Raw genomic sequence first — 20,526 nt, forward strand, 5'->3', positions numbered from 1 at the left:
ACAACCCATAATCCCAAAATAATGAGGTTCTTAGCCACTCATGTTCATAACAATAATCAAAATATTATTTTACACATAAAAGTTGTGAACACTAGATGAAGAATGGAAAAACTGATGAATTCCGTACTCTCGAGTGTTTCGTATTTGTGTTTCTCTCTCAAAGTGACATTTCCCTTGCCAAAATAGATTTAGGTTTTCTTTTATACGAGTTGGGGGGGGGGGGCGTCTGGCGGTCGAAATAACCAAGTTCCGTGCGAAATAGGATAACTTCACGTCACCGGCGCCCAGGGTAGCGTGGGGCGCTAGCCCTGGTGCTGGAACTTTGGAGATTTTGATTTGTGCGCCACAGGTAGCGCCCCACGCTACATGTGGCGCTACTTTGTGACTTTTTCTCGTTTCTTCCCTTTTTCGCTTGAATTCACGCACCTTCGTCCCAAATTGCCTCCGGATGATTCCTACACATAAAAATACCACTAATTAGCACAAGTCATTATATTACACATCTGAAATCTACGAAACATGAGTAAAATGCGAGGAAAAAATATACATACTTTAAGCCGAATATCAACCATCAGGAGTTGGACTCCTCATATGTCTATGATTCTGACCTTCGCGAACTAGAGTTGTTTAATCTCCTTCATTGCGGGTTTCGCTGGTTGAACCATCACGCTGGAACACATCTTCACGTTCATTGTGTGCTCTAACATTGTACTCATTGTTGACATCGTTAGCTGCCATATCTGATTTTTCTTTTGCTAAGAAATGAATCAAAAATTGTTAGTAACATATAAATGGATCAACGCAATTACACAATTGTCTATACCCCATGGTGGGCGCCAAATTTCTTACCCGTAAAACGATACAGTTGAATTTGTAACGTGGTTTATAGACACGTGAATTAATTTGATCCAAGAATATGAAATAAACAAGACAAAATAGGATTATGAAATAAATTTAAAGGAAATCAAGCCTGACTATGAACTTAGTCTCTCCAGTAACAGAAGTGAGAACAATATTCAAGAATAACATTATAAGATGAGAGCTGACTTAAACTTTTGTGTAAAGTATGATTCGTGTTTGCAATAGATGCTAATTCTTCTATTTATATCTCTATTTGGGGACACAAGATCTCCAAATTAAGCTCTTCTTAAATGAGAATAAAACCGTCATTGATGGATGCATAACGGTTGGCTATAAATGCAGATATTCTCTGTAACATTTGCTCATTGAATGATACCCGATGTCAATTCTTTGAATCTTTGTCATCGACTACTCTATCTTTGGGATTCATCCAGCACCAGTCACATGCTTGCAACCGGTATCGGCTATTTGATGACTCGCATCCTACATGTCTTTAGCTCCACGTGCAACCTCTTCATTCGTAAACCTGGCACTAACCGATTTTACCGCATACAAAAACTCTGCATATTTCATAAATAAAGAATAAGTAAATTAAATAATTTCTAAATAGAGAAATAGACTAATTAAAAAGGAAGAAAAGAAAATATAGCAATTTATGTAAAACCTTTCTAACAGCTATCGAAAGAATAGGAATGAGAAAGGTGAGTTCTAACACCGTAAATATTAGTCAAGTCAAATTATATACTAAAAATTCCATTATATTTAGACAATACACCCTTCAACTAACAATGTTTAAATTGAAATTGGATTTATCTGGAAAAGGAACACTATTTATCTTAAAAGCTTGCAGTATTTATCGAGGGTCTCCAGGAAACAGTTTTTTTATCCCTGCGGAGTAGGCATAAAGTTTACATATACTTTATCCTCCCCAAATTCCACTAGTGGAATTTTACTGGATTGTTGTTGTTGTTGTTATTATTTAAAAGCTCGCAGTATAAAATATTTATCAAAACCGTAAAAATCAACAAGATAGTAAAGTAATAATTTAAGTAGTGTTTCAAATCATAGCGATGCAATCTCACTCCTTATTCTATATATAGAAAGAATAAATAAAAGGTGAAAAATATCACTTACTTTTTAAAGAACTTCTAGAAAAGGAAATAAAAAAATAATAGAATTCTAAGACCACAAGAAAAGCTCGATATAGGAAGAAAAAATAAAAGAAAAAAGAAAGAAGATCATATAGAAATAACTTAAAAGCGATTGAAAAGACTTCCATATTAGTAGGATTCTAACACCAGTAAAGAAAAAAGCAAAAAAAGAAAAAGAGGCAAGAAGAATTCTAACATAGTTAACGACTATTATGCCTTATATTTACCCCATTCTTTCTCACGCAAAATGTTTACCCTAGATCCCTATCCCTTGTTATTTCTAATTACTTCGTCCGATCTATTTATGTATTTAATTTTAATTTTTAAGTATGATAGTTAAATTACTTAATTTTAGTGTGAACTCATATGTATTCAAACATTATATAAAAGTAATATAAGTCATAATAATAATTAAAAAATTAAATATATTATGATCAGGGACGGAGCCAGCATGTCGCATATCCGAACCCAGTAGCTTTGGTTTAAACCTTGTATTTATCTTAAAATATTTATTGAATATGTAAAAGTTATTAGTTTAGAACCCAATAACTTAAAAGGATTAGAACATTGAACCATAAGCTTTGAAGTGTAAATCTTGGCTTCGCCTCTGATTATGACCCTCAACTCTCTAAATAGTAGTAATAATAAAGCCATATTTGTGCATACATGTAACTGAATAAATACTACTCCCTCTGTTCCAGTTTATGTGAATATATATGTACGTACTTGTTATATATAAAAAGACCCCCAATAAATTATGGAAAAAATGGAAAGTGGGGCCTACAGGGAAGAGCCAATAAAAGAAAATGCACACTAAATGTGGCAAGCAAATGGAGAAGAGAGAGAAAGAGAGAGAGAGTCATGCAAAGCATAGAATTGGCCATGCAGCGTTTGCCGTTTCCAGAGTCTCTTGCCATTTGGGGGACTTCTCTCACGTCTCTCTATCTTCCCTTCTTCTTTCTCTTTTTAGCAACTCTCTTTCCTCCCCTTTTTTCCCCTTTTCCCTTTTTTAGCACAAAAACCCTCTTCTTAATTTCTTTCCTCTTCTCTCTATCTATCTATAATCACATAAAAATTCCCCCCAAAAAAGAACATCTGTGTGTGAGGAAAGATTGAAGAGTTTTGTTTTGGGTTTTTAATTTGAGGGGGGAATTAAAGAAATATGGGGAGAGGGAAGATAGACATAAAACTGATAGAGAATGTAAATAATAGGCAAGTGACATTCTCAAAGAGGAGGGCTGGCTTGTTGAAGAAAGCCAATGAGCTTTCTGTTCTTTGTGATGCGGAAGTTGCTGTTATTATTTTCTCCAGTACTAGCAAGCTTTTCGAGTTTTCCAGTACTAGGTATGTTTTTTCATCTCTTCTTTGAAATCTAGCTATCTCAAAATCTTTTGGGGGCTTTAATTTAGTTGCATGTATGTAATCAGATTTGATTTTAATTTTTGGGTTTGCATGTGTGGCTATTGTTTCTTGTTTTTATCGTAGTAATTAATTTTTGATTATGCTGACTTCACTTTAGATTTGTTTTACTTTATTGTGGTGAATAATGTAGTAGTAGAAAGATACTGGTTTTTTTCCCATTTGTCTAAGTCTTGTTGGGCAGTTGTCGAGTTACTTGGTGGAGTTTCTTTATCTTTGTGTATGCTAAAATTGACCAAAAATACAGCCAGACACTGGGTTTCATGAATTTCCCATGCCTAGTGTTTTAGGTTGTGTTGATACTTCCTAGAAATTGTTCTAGTATTTTAAATTCACATAGAAAGAATTTGATTATTGGTTGGTGCACATTTTTCAGCATTGTGTGTTTCTTGCAAAATTTCCTATTCTCTGCAATAAATTAGAATTGTTTCTTGTAATAATGCTAGTAATACCTTTTCATAGACAATCACTTGATAAATTTCTTCTTCCTTTTTCCTATTCCTGACTTTTTGATTGATCGTCTTGCGTGCAATGCTGCTCAGGATAAGATAAGATTATCATGTAGGTAGGCCTATGCAATTTTGCATACTCTGTTTTCTTGTCTATTAGAAGGTAGTTGATTAATTTCTTAATATTATGTGTAAACAGGACCATCCGTGCATCCTATGAAGAAAGCTGTTATAACTCTCTCCTCTTATCGATTTCTGATGTTGATGTTATCTTTACCACTTTCTGTTTGACTTTTAGAGGCAATTTGAACAAGTTATATTGAACTGGAAGTTTCTTGTCTTACTTTCATGTACCATTCCACAGTGGTCTGGTGCAGTAACCTCGGCGCAGAATGTCTTTTATCTGGTTTTCAACATCCTAGCCCTTGTAAATTAGGGGATATTGATTTGGAAAATTCTCTTTTGCGTCGTGGGAATACTCTGGATATGTTATTGTTCTTTTTTGTTGCTCGCATGCAAAGAAAAGAGAAAATACTTGCGTCCGGATAAAGTTCCCTTGAATATGGCTTTCTCGCATTACAGAAGATGTGACTTTGATTTATTGCGATCGCTTATCCATAATTTGGTATTAATTTTTGTCAAAATGCAGCATGAAACAGACGCTTTCGAGATACCACAGATGTGTAGCCTCAACAGAGATTTCTGCCATAGAAAGGAAGTCAGAGGTAGAAGATCTTCACCTGTGTAGTTATGATCATGGCTTGCTATATAAAATATGTATAATGCACTGACCTTCGATTCAATATTCTGAGTTCTGTTACTCTTCATTCGATATGAAAAGCTGTAACTTTTCTTAAAAGAAACTCTTGAAGGAGAATCTTGGCGTAACGGGTAATGTTGTTGCCATGTGACCAAGAGGTCATGTGTTCGAGCCGTGGAAACATCCTCTTGCAAAAATGCAGAGTAAGGCTGCGTACAATAGACCCTTGTGGTCCGGCCCTTCTCCGGACCCCACACATAGCCGGAGCTTAGTGCACCGGGCTTTATGTTCTTGGTGTAATCACGCTTTTTGACAAATTGCGCAGTACCAGAGAGTTCTGTTCTAGGGGGATGGTGAAAGGTGGCTGGGTTTTCTGCAACTTCTAGCAGGAAGTGTCCAAAAAAATACATTTTGGGTTTCTTATCTGTTCCCCCCCCCCCCCCTCCCCCCAGTATAATCCTACAAAGTGGGGCTTGGGAGGGTAGTGTGTACGCAGACCTTACCCCTATCTTGTGAAGGTAGAGAGGTTGTTTCCAATAGACCCCTACTTCATACTATTTCTTTTGATAGTATGAAGAAGAAACATTTCTCGGAGTGCATGGGTTTTCAGATTTGTTGTTCATATTCTAAGGCCAAATAATTTTTCTATATTTTCTCCAATAATGTTCATGCTATTTTTGTTAAGAGGATCATGGGTATCCTTAGTAGAATTTTTGGTGTAATACTCTCTTATTTGTCTTCACTTCAGTATTAACGTTCCGGGGAGGTTTTCTGCCCCCTTCTCCCCGTGCTCAAAGAATGAAACTTTGGGAATGCAGTCTAAACTTTTCCTTACCATTGTTGATACTATGTGGACTCCTCTTTGGTCAATTGGTGGACCCTAGCATGTCCCATATTTTGCTTTTTAGTTATGTCTTGGTGTAATTTATGGAGATTCCTGTATCTGCTTAGACTTCTTGTTTGCAATTGAAAAGATGTCCACAGACTTTATTTTGGGCTTCTTTCTGGTGTCTGAGTCAATAAGGTTAAAAATCTGGAGTTCAACTCATCAAATATACACAGCGCCTGTTTATTTGTTGGATCAGTAGTTAATTCTGGCTCTGGCTGGAATGCATCAATAAAAGTTAGACTATACTGATCATAACGATAAATAACTTATGAATCACTATGAGAAAGAATGACATTTTTTTTCCCAATGCAAATACTTGAGCTGGAGACTGGAATCAGATAGTTCTGTATGTTTACCTTACGGAACTCAAAATATATGAACTTCAGTTTTCTGATTTTCATCTTTATAAGATGTCTCGGGAAATTACATAATTGAAGGACAAAATGCAATAAAAGCGCAACTTGAAGTAGGTCAAGGAGCTGTAGTGTTAGAGATTCAGAATATTCTTCTTCGTTCTGGAAAGCTTTTCATTATTAACAATTTCATTGTGATATCTGATGGTAATTAGATTCCGTTTTTGTTTTTCTTTTGGTGAAGTCTTCTCTTCATAAAGGCGGATACTTGTGTTTAATGACATGTGTACTGAATTAGTTTGAAACTGAGTGGTCTTTGCTCTGACAGAAAGGAGTAAATTTGTAATCACTTGAATGTTCTGCATCCAAACAGGCTCACCACAGCCTTTCTCTCTTAAGGAAATGGTAACATTTCTTCAAAAAGCTTTATTTTAATTATTAATTGGGAGATGAGCTAAATGATTTTACAACATCAAAATCTGGAGTTCTTGCATTACCCGACAGGCAGGTGTGGTGTCTCACTTTATCCAGGTTATAAGTTATATCTTTATTTCTGATCTGTGTTGAATATATTTTTTGTTAAAAGGATTGTTTTTGCGCTTAGAAGTATTCTAAACATACTGACATGCACAAATAGATGCTTCTATTTGTTTGTACCATGGTGGAGGGTTGGGTGTGGTGATAGTATGAATACTTAATCGTATTTAAACAGTCCCTTATCTATTGATATGGTCCTATCAGTAGAGGTTTCTGAATTTGTCCTCTTTTGCTTTTTTCTTGAGCAAGGACAACCAGCAGCCACAACCACAGGCGCAGCTACAGACGCACATGCAGAAGCAGGAACAGAAAGAGGTGGACAGTCTTAAAGACGAACTCTCAAAGCTCAAGATAAAACAGCTGTATGGCTCTGTTAATTATGCAAATCACTGTTTAAAGACATTTAGTGCTTGAACATGGTTTAAGTTTATATATGCGATTGACTGTTATTTCAGGCGGTTGTTAGGCAAGGACCTTAATGGTTTGGGTTTGAATGAACTACGGCTGCTTGAACATCAACTAAATGAAGGGCTATTAGCCATAAAGGACAGAAAGGTGTGAAGTTTGCTTTGATTATTCAGTTATTAGTGCCCCAAGATGTAATCAGCTTTTTCCAGAATATATCTATTTTGTTGAATCTTGAAATCTGAGCAATAATTATTCTATATTCTAGGAAGAATTGCTGATACAGCAACTAGAGAATTCAAGGAGGCAGGTAAACCACATCATACAGTTGAAATATTTATATTTTTTATTCCAGCAAGAAAAGATTAGAAGTACAGGATGAGCTTTTGTCTTGTTCTGCTCATCTTTCTTTTTGGATGATGCCTATCCAGGAGGAGAGGGCTGTGTCGGAGAGTGAAACCTTACGCAGACAGGCAAGACAAGCCTTCGTTTTTGTTTCTATTGCTTTACAGTCTATAAAATGCCCTTTAGGTTTCAGGTGGTTATGTTCTGACACAATTGCTTTTGGCTTCTCGCGAGCTGCAGGTAGAAGAGCTTCGAGGGTTATTTCCTCTAAGTGCTAGTTTACCTCCACCTTATCTTGAATACCATCCATTGGAAAAGAAGTATCCAATTATAAAAGAGGGCGAGGAGAGTCTGGACTCGGACACAGCATGTGAAGATGGAGTAGATGACGAAGATTCCAACACAACCTTGCAATTGGGGTATCATATCTTTTCTTTTTTTTGGAGTTAATTTTCTTGCTCTGTACATACGTGTTTGGTGGCTAAATACATCACATGTGTTGTCACACCTAAAAGGTCCAAGTTAAAAGCATGGTAACTAAATTTTGCAGGCGTCCTATTAACAAAATTCTTGGTAGTTTGTATGAACTTTCTTGCTGTGCAATTCATTCTGATGGTCCTTTGTATTCTGTGTACCTTAGGCTTCCAACAATTGGTCGAAAGCGAAAGAAACCTGAGCAGGAATCTCCTTCAAGCAATTCAGAGAATCAAGTCGGCTCAAAGTGACTAATGTTTTTCGGGACTCGTCCCCTCCTTTGATAGTAGGCACATGTCAGGTCAAATGATATTGAACCAGTTTTCATGTTAAAAACAGGTTCATCTAAACCGTGATTTTGTCAAGGACTTAATGATCCCTTAGATGGCTTGAGCAAGATAAATATGCTGGTTAATTTTTGATTTTGGACAATCCCTTTTGATAGGGTGTTTAAGATGGAGAATAGAAGAGTTCAGTTCTCCATTTTTACTGATTTTTGGTGCCTAGACCCATTCACATCTCCCCTCTCATGCTATTTGTTTCTTGAGTTAATGGAATGGATGTTCTTGGTCATACATTTATCAGTCTTTTTCTTGTGTACATTTTCTCTAAATGTTACCATTTCTTCACTGTTTAGCTTTTCACCAGAGAGATGAAATGTACTATTCCCTTTCATCTTGCATCCTTTGTGTTTCCCATCAAGGGATTCTGGACCCTAATGGGATACACACACAGAACTTCACCCAAATATTTACCACTAAGGAGTGTAGTGGGATGTGTGGGGAAGCAATTCTCCCTTGGTGGAATGAATTAGTAAGGACAGTGGATTTCAGATACACAATTTAAAGAAAAAAAAAAGACAGAAAGCCAAGCACTTGTAAAGCATTAATTGACATCAAAGTTTGTCTGTATTACTTGCAATACTTTTCATGCGAAATTATATAGGTTACATATATTACATTAATAATCTATTCACAACCACTTTATACATGCACAAATTTACAAAAGAATTTACTTGCTATTTCTATTTGTGGTGTGCTAAAGGCTATCGAGGAATTTGCTCCTTTCACCAAGAACTTCTGTGAAGAGATCATTTGTTTTCTTCCCAATGGTCTGCAGCAATTCTTCTAAATCCTCCAATCTTATTCTGAGTTCTTTGGCAACTTCACCATTAACCACTGCAGCTATCAAATTAGTTACCACTTCATTTATCTCTTTCACCTCTTTTGAAACACCACAATTTTCTGCAATTTCTTTGGCTAATAAAGAATCCCAGCCTTTGATCAAAGATTCATCAAACAAACCAGCTGATATCCTCAATTCCATGTAGGGTTTAACATCACTGCATATTCCAGATAACAAAACTCCAAAAACCCACAAAGAAATGCTCCTCAAAATCCACAAAGATCGATGAATGATCAAATCTTTTCCTGAGCAAGAAGTATCTTCAATCTTCCCTTCAACTTTGAATTCCTTGCCAAGATCATGAGGCTGAATCTCTTTCAAATGCTCTAAAGCCGGAGAATTGGAATTCTTTTCGATTAGGCTCAATCCATGAGAGATGCAAAGCCTAGCATGACTCAAATGGGAAACACCAGAAGTCACAGAATTCAGTAACTCTAGCAAATTCAAGGTGTAGTCCAAGTACTCCTCAACTTGTGATTTTCCCCATATGTTTATTGGGTGGTCTATTTGCACCACAAGCTTTGCAAAAGCTCTATGAATCATTGGAATTGCATCAAGGCACTTCTGAATCCAGGCCAGGGACAAGAACTGGAATTCTGGTTCTGTCCCTGGCTCTGGAATTGGCAAGACTTTGTTCAAGATTTTCGATACATCGGACCGAAAAACTTGCAAAGTAGAAGCCAACAGGGCTTCTGAATTGTGATGTTGATTCTCCAGCCTGTTGGGATTTCTCAGAAAATGGCTAATCTTTTCAACCAAGAGTACCATGTCAAAAAAGAGAGTTTTTTTTGTTTTGTGAAAGAAAAAGAGGGAGTGGGGTGGGTAGGGTTGGTTGGCTTTTTGATTGTTTGGTTTTGGTCAATATTTTGGTTCACTATATAGGTGTGTGGGGTTCTGCAAAACGTGGGCACAAGTTGACAAGTTGTTTTTGCTTTCAGGGGAGCCATAAAACAGCAGAATAGCAAATTTCCGCGGCCATTGTGGAATCTGTTCAAGTAAAACGAGTAGGAAAATGCAAAAGAGCACAATATTCACGCTTTTATAAAATAAAAGTCTATACTCGTTTCAAATTATGCAAATAAGATTCTTGTTTTCTTTATCAGTCAATAGACTTCTAGTCTAGTAACTGAGATACAAATAATAGTAACTCAACGAATCAAAATGCGAAATGTTTCTCCCGATCTTTTTAACCTCAGGCTCGTTTGATAGGATGTATTAGAAAAAATAATATATATATTAACTTTGGTATTATTAATTTTTTATTTGGTAGTATTTTTTATCCTATATATAACTAATACCCATATTATTAGTTATACATCCAATTTGATATTATTCTTATACATAGCAAACCACAGCATTAGCAATATCATATTTTTTAATAAATGGATAAGTATGTATTTAGACAAAACTGTCGTTTCAAAACCTTTTTCAAATCCTTTCCAAGGAATATGGAGGGTATATTTGTAAATAAATAATTTTTTTTTAAAAAAAATTATACAATTTATATTATTTTTAATACACCAAACCGAACAGTATATAAAAAATAATCTCAACATAATTAATCACTAGCATTATTAATTGCAAATTCTTATACACCCTCCAAACAAAGGATTGATCTAGTGACTGACTGACGGTATAAGTTTACACGAGCAGACGAGCTTAATTTTTGCCGTGGTCTAGTTCTAAACAATTTATTGCAAAAATCAAGGCTTACTATCTTGCTTAAACAAAAATATGTTTTTTTTTGTTTAAAGTAAATTACTTTAATAAAATTCTTTTGTGGTAATGGTGAATAATTGAGTGAACTAAAACAGATAGGCATTTGCAAAACGGAAAAGGGTTCAAAATGCCCTTAAACTATTGGAAAAGGTGTAAAAATACCCTTCATTCACCTATTGGGCTAAAAATACCCCTCCATCCACCGTTTTGGTTCACTTATGCCCTTTGATCGTTAGGTCAATGCTGAATTAAAAATAATTATTATTCTTTTTGTAAAACTTTAAAAAAAAAATTACAAAATATTTTTATTTTTTTAAACTAATGCAACAGTAGTCCACTAATTTAGTAAAGTTTTCTTCTTCTTCTTCTTTTTTTTTTTTCAATTTTTACAAAAAACAATTCAGTTTTAACAAATTTTTTTTTTTCNATTTTTTTTTTTTTTTTGTAAAAACAGAAAAAAATGTTTTCAATAAAATATTTTCATTTTTTTAAAACTGAAAAAAATATTATCGCCTTTTCAGTTTTTTTTTTTTTTAAAAACGAAAATATTTTTTCTTTAAAAAAAAACTGAAAAAAGAAACGAAATGCTTTAAAAAAAATGAAAAAAAAAATTCAAAAACAAAAATATTTTTTTTCAGTTTTTAAAAAACGAAAATATTTTATTAAAAACATTTTTTTTCCAATTTTTACAAAAAAGTGCTTTAAAAAAATGAAAAAAATGAAAAACAAAATTTTAAAAAATGAATTGTTTTTTTGTAAAAACTGGAAAAAAAAATAAGAAGACTTTACTAAATTAGTGGACTATTGGTGCATTGGTTTAAAAAAACAAAAAAATTTGCAATTTTTTTTTTAAGTTTACAAAAAAAATATTAATTATTTTTAATTTAACATTGACCTAACGGTCAAAGAGGATAAGTGAATCAAAAAAATGGATGGAGGGATATTTTTAGCCCAATAATTAAATGAAGGGTATTTTTAAACCTATGTGTATTTCGAACCCTTTTTCATTTGCAAAATCAGCGGCACAGCCCCACTAGAAAGAAGAAGAAAATGGGGGTCAAACGGTATTATCCGTGTACATGTTGTACTTTGTTGGACTTGGTTGTCATTACACACGCCTCAAGGAAGTAGTTTTCTTCTTCTCTACGCTATCTTTGTATATTATAAATATATAATTTGGTGAGCTCATAGATAACTATTGCTATTCATTATATGAAGAATTTTATAATACTAAGACATTGCTATTCATTATATAATTTGGTGAGCTCATAGATAACTATTGCTATTCATTATATGAAGAATTTTATAATACTAAGACAGATTATATAAATTATTGGAGAAATGAATTAAGAATAGGTCTCATTGTGATAGTGCTAACTGCTAAACACTTCATTTCCTTTCTCCAATTTACATGTTTATATTTTGCTTTAATTCGTTTCGTTATACTCTACATCCTTACTCGAGGTTTTTTTATTTCTCAACAAAGAAATATTTATAAAATGCGAGAACAAATTAAAATGAAACTTAGATAAAGAGAAAAGTGTAAAGAAATCTAAGACATTTATCAAAATGATGGAATTTAGTGTTGCTTTGTCCTATTTTACGAACTGTAGGTAAATATATGTGTAATTTTATTTTTCTCAATGGATATAAATCTTTTAAAATTAAAATTGGTAAATCTAACCTAAGATTAAAAAAAAATGTCTCAAGAAAAAGTAAATGGACTAGTTATATTATCAACTGGAAAAAAATTATTAGAAAAAAGCGATTATAAAATATATTAACAACTTTGCATTTAAAAATTGACTTTAAATATAAAGATAATATTATAAAATTTATTTAAGTTTAAGGCCTTCGATTAAACTTTGACTTTAGGCCACAAATATTATTGGACCGCTCTGCTATCACTTTCTTAGAAATCTTCCATAGAAGTTGTCTCCATAGTAGGAGGAGTTTTTCTAACAGAGGGAAAGAAACATCTATATATATCTATAAAGGAGGGAATTGCTAAGCTGATGTGGCATGTCTCATATGCAAGGATTTGTATTTATCTATTTTGTCAATTTTTTGATTTTTCTTTTTGTCAATTCAATAGAATACTTCATTATTTTCCCAACAGTTACAACCTTTTTATTTTTCCAACCGTTACAACCTTCATTACATCCTTTTTATTTTCCCAACTGTTACAAGCTTCAACTCCTCCCTCCATAATAAGTAAGGAATGAAACACAATCTTCGTTCCACTTCCCGGGGCTTATATTTGCCGAGAAATATGGGTTGTTAGTTTTATTGTTTAATGTGCCCCATCATTGCCTTTACAACAGAGTACAAGAAGCCACGGTTTGAAGCTTCATGTTTATATATAAATTGGTGTTTAATTTTCAAATACCTCTTTTAAGTTTTTGTTTTTCTTTTTTCTATCTCGGGGCTTATATTTGTTTTCCTCGACTTTGTGTTACAGTTGTTGGAGGTAATTAAGAGAGTATCAAGGAACAAGAAGATTCGGTTCTTGCACAAGAGAAATGTGGATGTAATTCAATATCCTTCAAGAGACACAGTTGGTGCAATCTGATTTTTTCCCTTAATATTTTGTCTTCAGAGGGCGAGAGAAGAAGAAAGTCTCTTATTGAAAGATTTCTCATTATTGTGGAGGGTACTTGAGTTGATTAAACAATTCCTCTGGCAAATACGGCTTAAGAATATTTTAAAAAAAAATATATATATGTATATATATATTTTAAAAATATATATATATGGAGGGTACTTGGCCATAGTGAAATGGGCTTCCTAAAACTGCTTGGCCATAGTGTTAACTGCTAATGGTTCCTTGAACTGTTCATTCAGGAAGTTCTGCAAGATATATTGATAGTTGTTGCTTGCTGTTCTCTTTTCAAAGGAAAGGAATAATTGGATGCTCACTGCCTGGATAGCAACATTCGAAATATTGAGAAAATAATCCTTGCGTTCCTTTATAACTCCTTCTGTATATTTGGCATGTTTTTTTCCCAAAGGATATATAATCAATTGTTCTTCTCTCGAGTAGTTATTGTTTTCCTCTAAATTCATATGGTGTGTTGTTGAGACATTATTTATTTTGAAGCCTTATTTAGAGAAATAATGAGGAAGGATGCTCAAAGAAAGAAATAGCATGCAAAAGCTTCATCAAGTTCAAGTCCTCATGCGACTATATTTCTATGTCTGAACTATACTGATGTATTTTTGTTGGGAATGTATATATAATGGTTCTTGAAAATTAATTCCATATTCCTGTTCCAAGATATGGTAGAATTCTAACGCCGTCCAATGCATGATACAGTGATATGCCATACAAATCTCATCTGCGTGGCCATGGAACTCAAGTTCAGGTATTTGCTGGTGATTCCTCGATAGTGATTTGCTCGCTACTACTTGTCACTTGCCTGAAGGGAGCCTTGGCGTAACTGGTAAAGTTGCTGCCATGTGATCAGGAGGTCACGGGTTCGAGCCGTGAAAACAGCCTCTTGCAGAAATGCAGGATAAGGGCCGCGTACGATAGACCCTTGTGATTCGGTCATTTCCCTGACTTCGCGCATAGCGGAAACTTAGTCCGCCGGGCTGTCCTTTACTTGCCACTTGCCTGTTGTTATTTTTGAACTTTTGCAAAATATTAACTACTCAAGAGTTGAACCTTTTGGCATTTGCACTCGAAATTTTATTTTCATGTTTTTTCAAATTTATAGTAATAAAATAAGGTAACTGAATTCAAATACTATGAGGTGAATGTTCTTTTACATTAATAATGTAGAGAAGAAAAGATGACCAGCATGAGTCATGTTAGGTCACTTTCATTAATTAATTAAAGTTATATATAATCTCTTATATTTTGCACATACTTAGAAGAAGTTTTTATGAATTCGCGCGGGGTAATTCACTAGTTGTGATAATATATATCGGATATTTTTTCTTGCAATATCATATCAGTATCTAATAAAGCCTTATTCAACAATGAACTATTCCTTGAAGAATACGAATTCAAGAATAAGACGTCTTAGGTAGTCCAAGCTTAATTTCCTTCCTCCATTATGTACTCCAAAACATCACCTAGATAAGAATTCAATAATAAGACGTTTTAGGTGGTCTATATATTATTTGCTCTTATTTATGTGATAGTTAAATAATATTCTTACAGTATGGTAATTTTATATAAGATATAGTAGTAATATCTTGTTGATATATGCAAGGGCAGTCAGACGAATTTTGTGGCCTAAAGCCAAACTTTATGATAAGCCTTAACTTTTTAAATTTTTTTATATTTATTTATGGGAAATTTTCGTTCCTATACCATATAGGAAACTATATTACCAAATATGTTTATAGTTTGCATATTACCCGTCATGCTAATAATATTTTTACAAAAATATAGACAATACATTAAATAAGGAATCATTGTAGCTGTAGGATTCCTTATTTAGGCGCGCTAAAATTGGGGAAGTAAATATTCTTCCAAATATTTCATTAAATAATGAATCATTGTAGTTGTAGACGTCCTTATTTAGGCGCGCTAATATTGGAAATTCCTTAATTAATTGTCTTGTTTTAATGGATTCGATCTCATCTTTTTAAAATATTTAGTTACTTGGAACTCAACTGAAAGAATTAAAATATACAAGCTGTTCTAGGCTGTCAACACTTACGTCTAACGTAACAATATTGCAGATGCGTGTTAGTAAGAAAAAGGTGGATGATTTAGTACTGTTTTGAACAAAAATATGTATCTAAAATGTGAAACATACATTTCAGGGGAAGCATGTCGAGTCCAAATATGTACCCAGTTTGTAGATATTTTGTAGATAAACTGTAGATTATTTGTATTCTGATTGTAGATGCTTTACTTTCTATTTTCACAAATAAAAAACGACTAAAACTTCTACAAATCTTCTAATAAAAACGCAATTATGTCAAAAATCCCAATTATGCTACAATTGAATGGGAATTGGGATATTAAAATTCAATGTACCCAGTTTGTAGATATTTTGTAGATAAATTGTAGATTATTTGTATAGATGCTTTGTTTTCTGTTTTCACAACTCAAAAACGACTAAAACTTCTAGAAATCTTCTGCAAAAAAAAAAACGCAATTATGTCGAAAATCCCAATTATGCTACAATTGAATGGGAATTGGGATATTAAAATTCAATGTACCTAGTTTGTAGATAAATTATAGATTATTTGTATTCTATTGTAGATGCTTTGTTTTCTGTTTTCACAAATAAAAAATGACTAAAATTTCTACAAATCTTCTGCAAAAACGCAATTATGTCGAAAATCCCGATTATGCTACAATTGAATGGTAATTCGGATATTAAAATTCAATGTACCCAGTTTGTAGATATTTTGTAGATAAATTGTAGATTATTTGTATTCTGATTGTAGATGCTTTGTTTTCTGTTTTCACAAATCAAAAACGACTAGAACTTCTACAAATCTTCTGCAAAAAATGCAATTATGTCGAAAATTCCAATTATGCTACAATTCTGTGATTCTCCTATATGCTCTTGTTACTCCTTACGAAACTGCTATGCTAAATATGGAATCCAGAAAAACATGATGAAGGGATAGATCTTCCTAAGAAAAATCCTCCCATGAGCTGTTACAAGAAAATTGACTTTTGCCAACAATTGAATCATCAAAAGAAAAAGATAAAAAGATCTGTTCGAGCTCAGAACATATTAAGAATCAAACTCTAGGAGATAAGCCTTAATGTGAAGGAACCCGAAATCATAACCATCAAATCGACCCGGCTTGTGCTCATCTTCCCCGGGCACAAAAACATTGGGACAAGATTGTAGAGGTGCCGACAGTGCCTTGGCTATGGAAGAAATAATGAGATTTTGATACAGAAATCATGGGTGTGGGAGGGAAATGTGGGTGAAGGTGTGGGAATTGGAGAGAGAAACGTGGGAGGAGTGGTATTAGAAGGAATATACGGTACCATTAAATTAGGAGTGTAATTAATACCCTTAAAAACCACTAATGGTATATAATTGGTAATTAGGTATACTAAATGTAATTATATCAAACCTTAAACATTGAGGGTAATATAGTTTCCTATATGGCATAGGAATGTAAAAATTTCTTTATTTCTTTGAAGTCTATTTTTTTAGCTTTTCTTAGACACAAAGTTATTAATAATTTTCTTATAATCAATAACTCCTAATAAGTATTTTTCAATTGACAATAGCTAATCCATTTAACCTCTCTTGTGACATTGTTGTTCTTAGGTAAGATTTTATCAATATTAATTTTGAAAACTTCTTTCCACTAAAGTAACGGTAACATAAGTTATTAATATTATTCCATAAGCAATTTAGGCATTTGAAAAAAAATTAAATCTTTTATATATATATATATATATATATATATATATATATATATATATATTGATTAACTGTATCAGTTAAGCTACTATCTTCTAGTTGTACTATTTTTCTTAATAGTTTTAATTCAGAAAATAAATCAAAACCGTCAATATCGAATTGATTATTATGCTTTAAGGAACATTCAAGATTAAGGTAATATTTTTTCAAATTTCCAACATCTGGTGATCTCAACTTTTACTACCAAATAGAAAACCAAAAATATTTTCATATGCTTCGAATTGTTCAAATCTTTTTTGAAGTGAAAAAATAGCGTTGTCTATTATGTATAAAAGTAATCAACTCTAAAGGAGTCTTCGAAAGATTTTGAGATTTCATTATCGACATTCGCATCAAAATGTTACATTCTATATATCACACGTTTCTTACGAAATTTGGGTTCGATATTCATTTCAAGTGCAATTTCCTAGGTAGAAATCACATAATTGCAAATTCTTCTTCTCTATATTTGTTAAAAAAAGAAATCAAACTTTTCACTTTACATAACTCTTTTTTAAACTTATATATAGTCTATTAGATGTAATAAAAAATTGTTGTCCCACAAATATATGACCTAAAGCGGTTGTTTTACTTGTTTTATGGGAGAGCCGACCCTGGATATATGAGTAATAAAGAATGTTCTTTCTCTTAGAGGTTGCATCAATTGATTTCCTTTTTGAGTATTTCTATTAATTAACAGAGAATCAATTTGAAGGTCGGTAATTTAGATGTTTTAGCCTAAGACAAATTCCTCGGGAATATGCCCAATGTTGTTTGACTAGTTTCCAACTGACTGGATTTGAACTGTTTGAATTTGGGCCTTTAACTGCAGTATATAGGCCAATTTTTTTTTGTTTATCCTGGGCTGGGTGTCCCCATCATAGGCCTTCAGAATTTTGTGGAATTTAAGGGAATTATTTGCACAGACAGCCTATTTGCAGAATGCCAGTTAAGGCGCAGCCACCCTTTTTAAAACTTTGCATCTGTAGCCAGTTAAGGATGTCCAACCTTAAAATCACCATTGTTGGTAGCTTGAATTAGTGATTTCAAAATTTGAATATGAAAAGTGAGTTTAAATCAATTGACTCTTGAATTCCAACATATAGAAGCGAATTGAAATCAAGTGTTTGTTGTAAAAACTTCAAAATACTAGGGATGAGACCGGCTATATAGACTACCCTCAGTTTGTCTAGAGGAAGAAGGATATAGAGAAATAAGATGCATGTGTATGCCTGAACTTCATGCAAAAATAGCGGCCTCTCTCGGAAAAGATGGCCCAATTTCTCTTCTTTCTTTTTGATTTCAGCTTTCTTTCTTTCTTTTTTTTTTTACTTCAGCGCCGTAGCGCCTGGTATTCGAACATTGGCTCGAGGCATTTTCTCTACCCCTTCTTACACTGACAAAGCACGGACACCTTACGTTATCGAACCGATAACCATCTTTCGGCTAACCTAGCCTCCTCCGTCCCTCGGGACCAAAAGATTTTTCCAGAAATGTCTGCGATCGAGTAAATAGCTCTACGAACAAATGGATCGGATCGACTTGGAAAATGGAAAGATTTGTGATTATTCATTCGCCGGAACCAAAAGTTAAAATTTTGGTAGATAGGGATCCCGTAAAAACTTCGTTCGAGGAATGGGCCAGACCAGGTCATTTCTCAAGAACAATAGCTGAAGGGCCTGGTACTACCACTTGGATCTGGAACCCACATGCTGATGCTCACGATTTCGAAGCCATACCACTGATTTGGAGGAGATCCCCGCAGTAGTCCCTTGACCAATTCCAGGTCCAATAGAAGCAAGCCCTACGGCCAATCCAACAGCAATAACGGAAGCGGCAGACATCAGTGGATTCATTATAAGTTCCTCGTAGGGTCACCAAAGAAGGCTCTTTTAGCCGCTTCGATTGTTAGAGCTCACTGAACACCAATAGAATCGTAAGCTTTCTTCTCCGCCTCAGCTTGAGATCTCCTTTCTACATCAAGATCTGGCCCTTCCCCAAGGTAGGTAGGTTTATCCTCACTCGATCGACTCCGGCTATAGTGTGATTCCTGGCATATGTACACCACAGTAGCTAAGGCAACCCCGTTCCAGCTCACATTGTATTTGAAGTTGAGGATTTCGCTTCTGATGTAGTCATTGAGAAGCTAAGTTCCGTTTTTAGCTTTAGCAAGCCTGTGACTGCCTGAACAGACTAGTCTACACTCAGCCAACATTCCGAACTTGTCTCGATACTGACAGTTCAGTGGATGGGATAGTAGAGAGACAAGGGAAAAGAAGTAATTCCGAAAGGAGACTCCACCTAGCTAGTGCGCTCCTTACCTCAATGCTACACTTCGGCAGCTACGAACTAAGACGCTTCAGAAGAAAAGCTACATCCACTACCTGCATTCACCCTGACACGTTAAACTGAGCCCTATTTCACTGAGAACATACCTTTCGTCTGAATTGTTCCCTTAACTGATTCTGAAATCCCTACTTACGTCATTCTTTCTTTCATAAATCAAGCAATTTCCCACGGTCAAGCAAAGACTTCGACAAGACGTTCTATTTTTCCATAGAAATATATTCGTTCAAGAAGGGCTCCAACAGCTGGAAACGGCTGCTAATACCCAAGTGTTGGAGCAACAGCCGTCCAAGTCAATTTCATAAAAATGATAAACTGATTCGACTGGACACTCCTCTTGCCTTCCTACATCATTATTTTCTGTTTAGGATTAGGAATACGCGTAATCGGACCTGCTTTTTACATATCTCTATTGGGACCCTATTCACCTCTTTGAGTGAATCGAAAAATAGGTTTGATTGTCCATCTTTTTGATGGGCACCTGGTATCTATGAGGGTTCACTCACCCCGGTTACAACATTCCTTTCTATTGCGCCTAAAATCTCTATTTCTGAAGTGTATGGCTAACCCAATAACGAAAGTTTCGCAAGGGGACTGGAGCAGGCTATCACTAAAACGGGCTGGAATGCCTGTATGCCTAATCTATGCAGAGTGGGTGCTCTATTCAGCAATACAGGATGTCCCTGCATAACTTCTTGAAGGATTCCCAAACAATCGGCTCTTTTTCTCGAATTTTACTCTTAGCAACTCCTATGTTCGAAGCAAGATGTTGTCTAAATTAGACCAAGAATTACAAATGTCTGGAAAAGTTCTATTGCTATTTCACGAGGCAATCCATATCGATTTAATGAAAGTGAAGGACCCACGACAATGACAGAACGTCCTGAATAATCGACTTGTTTGCCAAGCAGAGTCTCACGAAATCTTCCCTCTTTGCCTTCAATTACATCAGAAAAGGCCAATTACATATCCAGCCCCTTTAACTTGGCTGATTTTGCCATTTAGACACCTGAACTTGAATTAGTACCTGTTGAACACTTAAACTCCATTGAAAGTATACCAATTAGACACATTTTGTTGAGCCATACATAAAACTAAAACGCGTGCGGTTCAAATGCGACTGATGTGGCAAAAAACCAATGAGGCAACGACACATGGATTTTGATCCAAAAAATAAGGGGAAATAAAAAAGCTCTATTTCTCCAAGGACCGGCTGCTATGGCGACACCCCCCACTCC

General features: G+C 34.5%; 2 protein-coding genes and 1 pseudogene across 2 annotated transcripts; 1 reads left to right on the plus strand and 2 right to left on the minus strand.

The window, feature by feature from the left end:
* Positions 1–2,921: 2,921 nt before the first annotated feature.
* LOC109213652 (agamous-like MADS-box protein AGL15) lies at positions 2,922–8,243 on the plus strand. The gene is made up of 8 exons (XM_019377472.1): positions 2,922–3,356; positions 4,530–4,605; positions 6,669–6,781; positions 6,875–6,974; positions 7,093–7,134; positions 7,256–7,297; positions 7,410–7,588; positions 7,810–8,243. The coding sequence occupies exons 1-8, from the start codon at positions 3,175–3,177 to the stop codon at positions 7,892–7,894; spliced, it is 819 nt and encodes a 272-aa protein (XP_019233017.1). The 5' UTR covers positions 2,922–3,174; the 3' UTR covers positions 7,895–8,243.
* A 438-nt stretch (positions 8,244–8,681) lies between these two features.
* On the minus strand, positions 8,682–9,596 carry LOC109213650. Its single transcript, XM_019377470.1, has one exon. It carries the CDS (start codon positions 9,594–9,596, stop codon positions 8,682–8,684), a length of 915 nt encoding a protein of 304 aa, XP_019233015.1.
* Positions 9,597–18,857: 9,261 nt separating this feature from the next.
* The window catches only part of LOC109213651, a 2,611-nt pseudogene continuing 942 nt past the window's right edge, over positions 18,858–20,526 (minus strand).

This window comes from Nicotiana attenuata, unplaced genomic scaffold (genome assembly GCF_001879085.1).
Source record: "Nicotiana attenuata strain UT unplaced genomic scaffold, NIATTr2, whole genome shotgun sequence".
NCBI classification, from domain to species: domain Eukaryota; kingdom Viridiplantae; phylum Streptophyta; class Magnoliopsida; order Solanales; family Solanaceae; genus Nicotiana; species Nicotiana attenuata.

Coding starts and splice junctions, on each gene's coding strand:
- LOC109213652 (XM_019377472.1), top strand. CDS start 3,175: ATGGGGAGAGGGAAGATAGACATAAAACTGATAGAGAATGTAAATAAT. Junction 4,606..6,668: donor CCATAGAAAGGAAGTCAGAG/GTAGAAGATCTT, acceptor TTCTTGAGCAAG/GACAACCAGCAGCCACAACC. Junction 7,589..7,809: donor AACACAACCTTGCAATTGGG/GTATCATATCTT, acceptor TGTGTACCTTAG/GCTTCCAACAATTGGTCGAA.
- LOC109213650 (XM_019377470.1), bottom strand. CDS start 9,596: ATGGTACTCTTGGTTGAAAAGATTAGCCATTTTCTGAGAAATCCCAAC.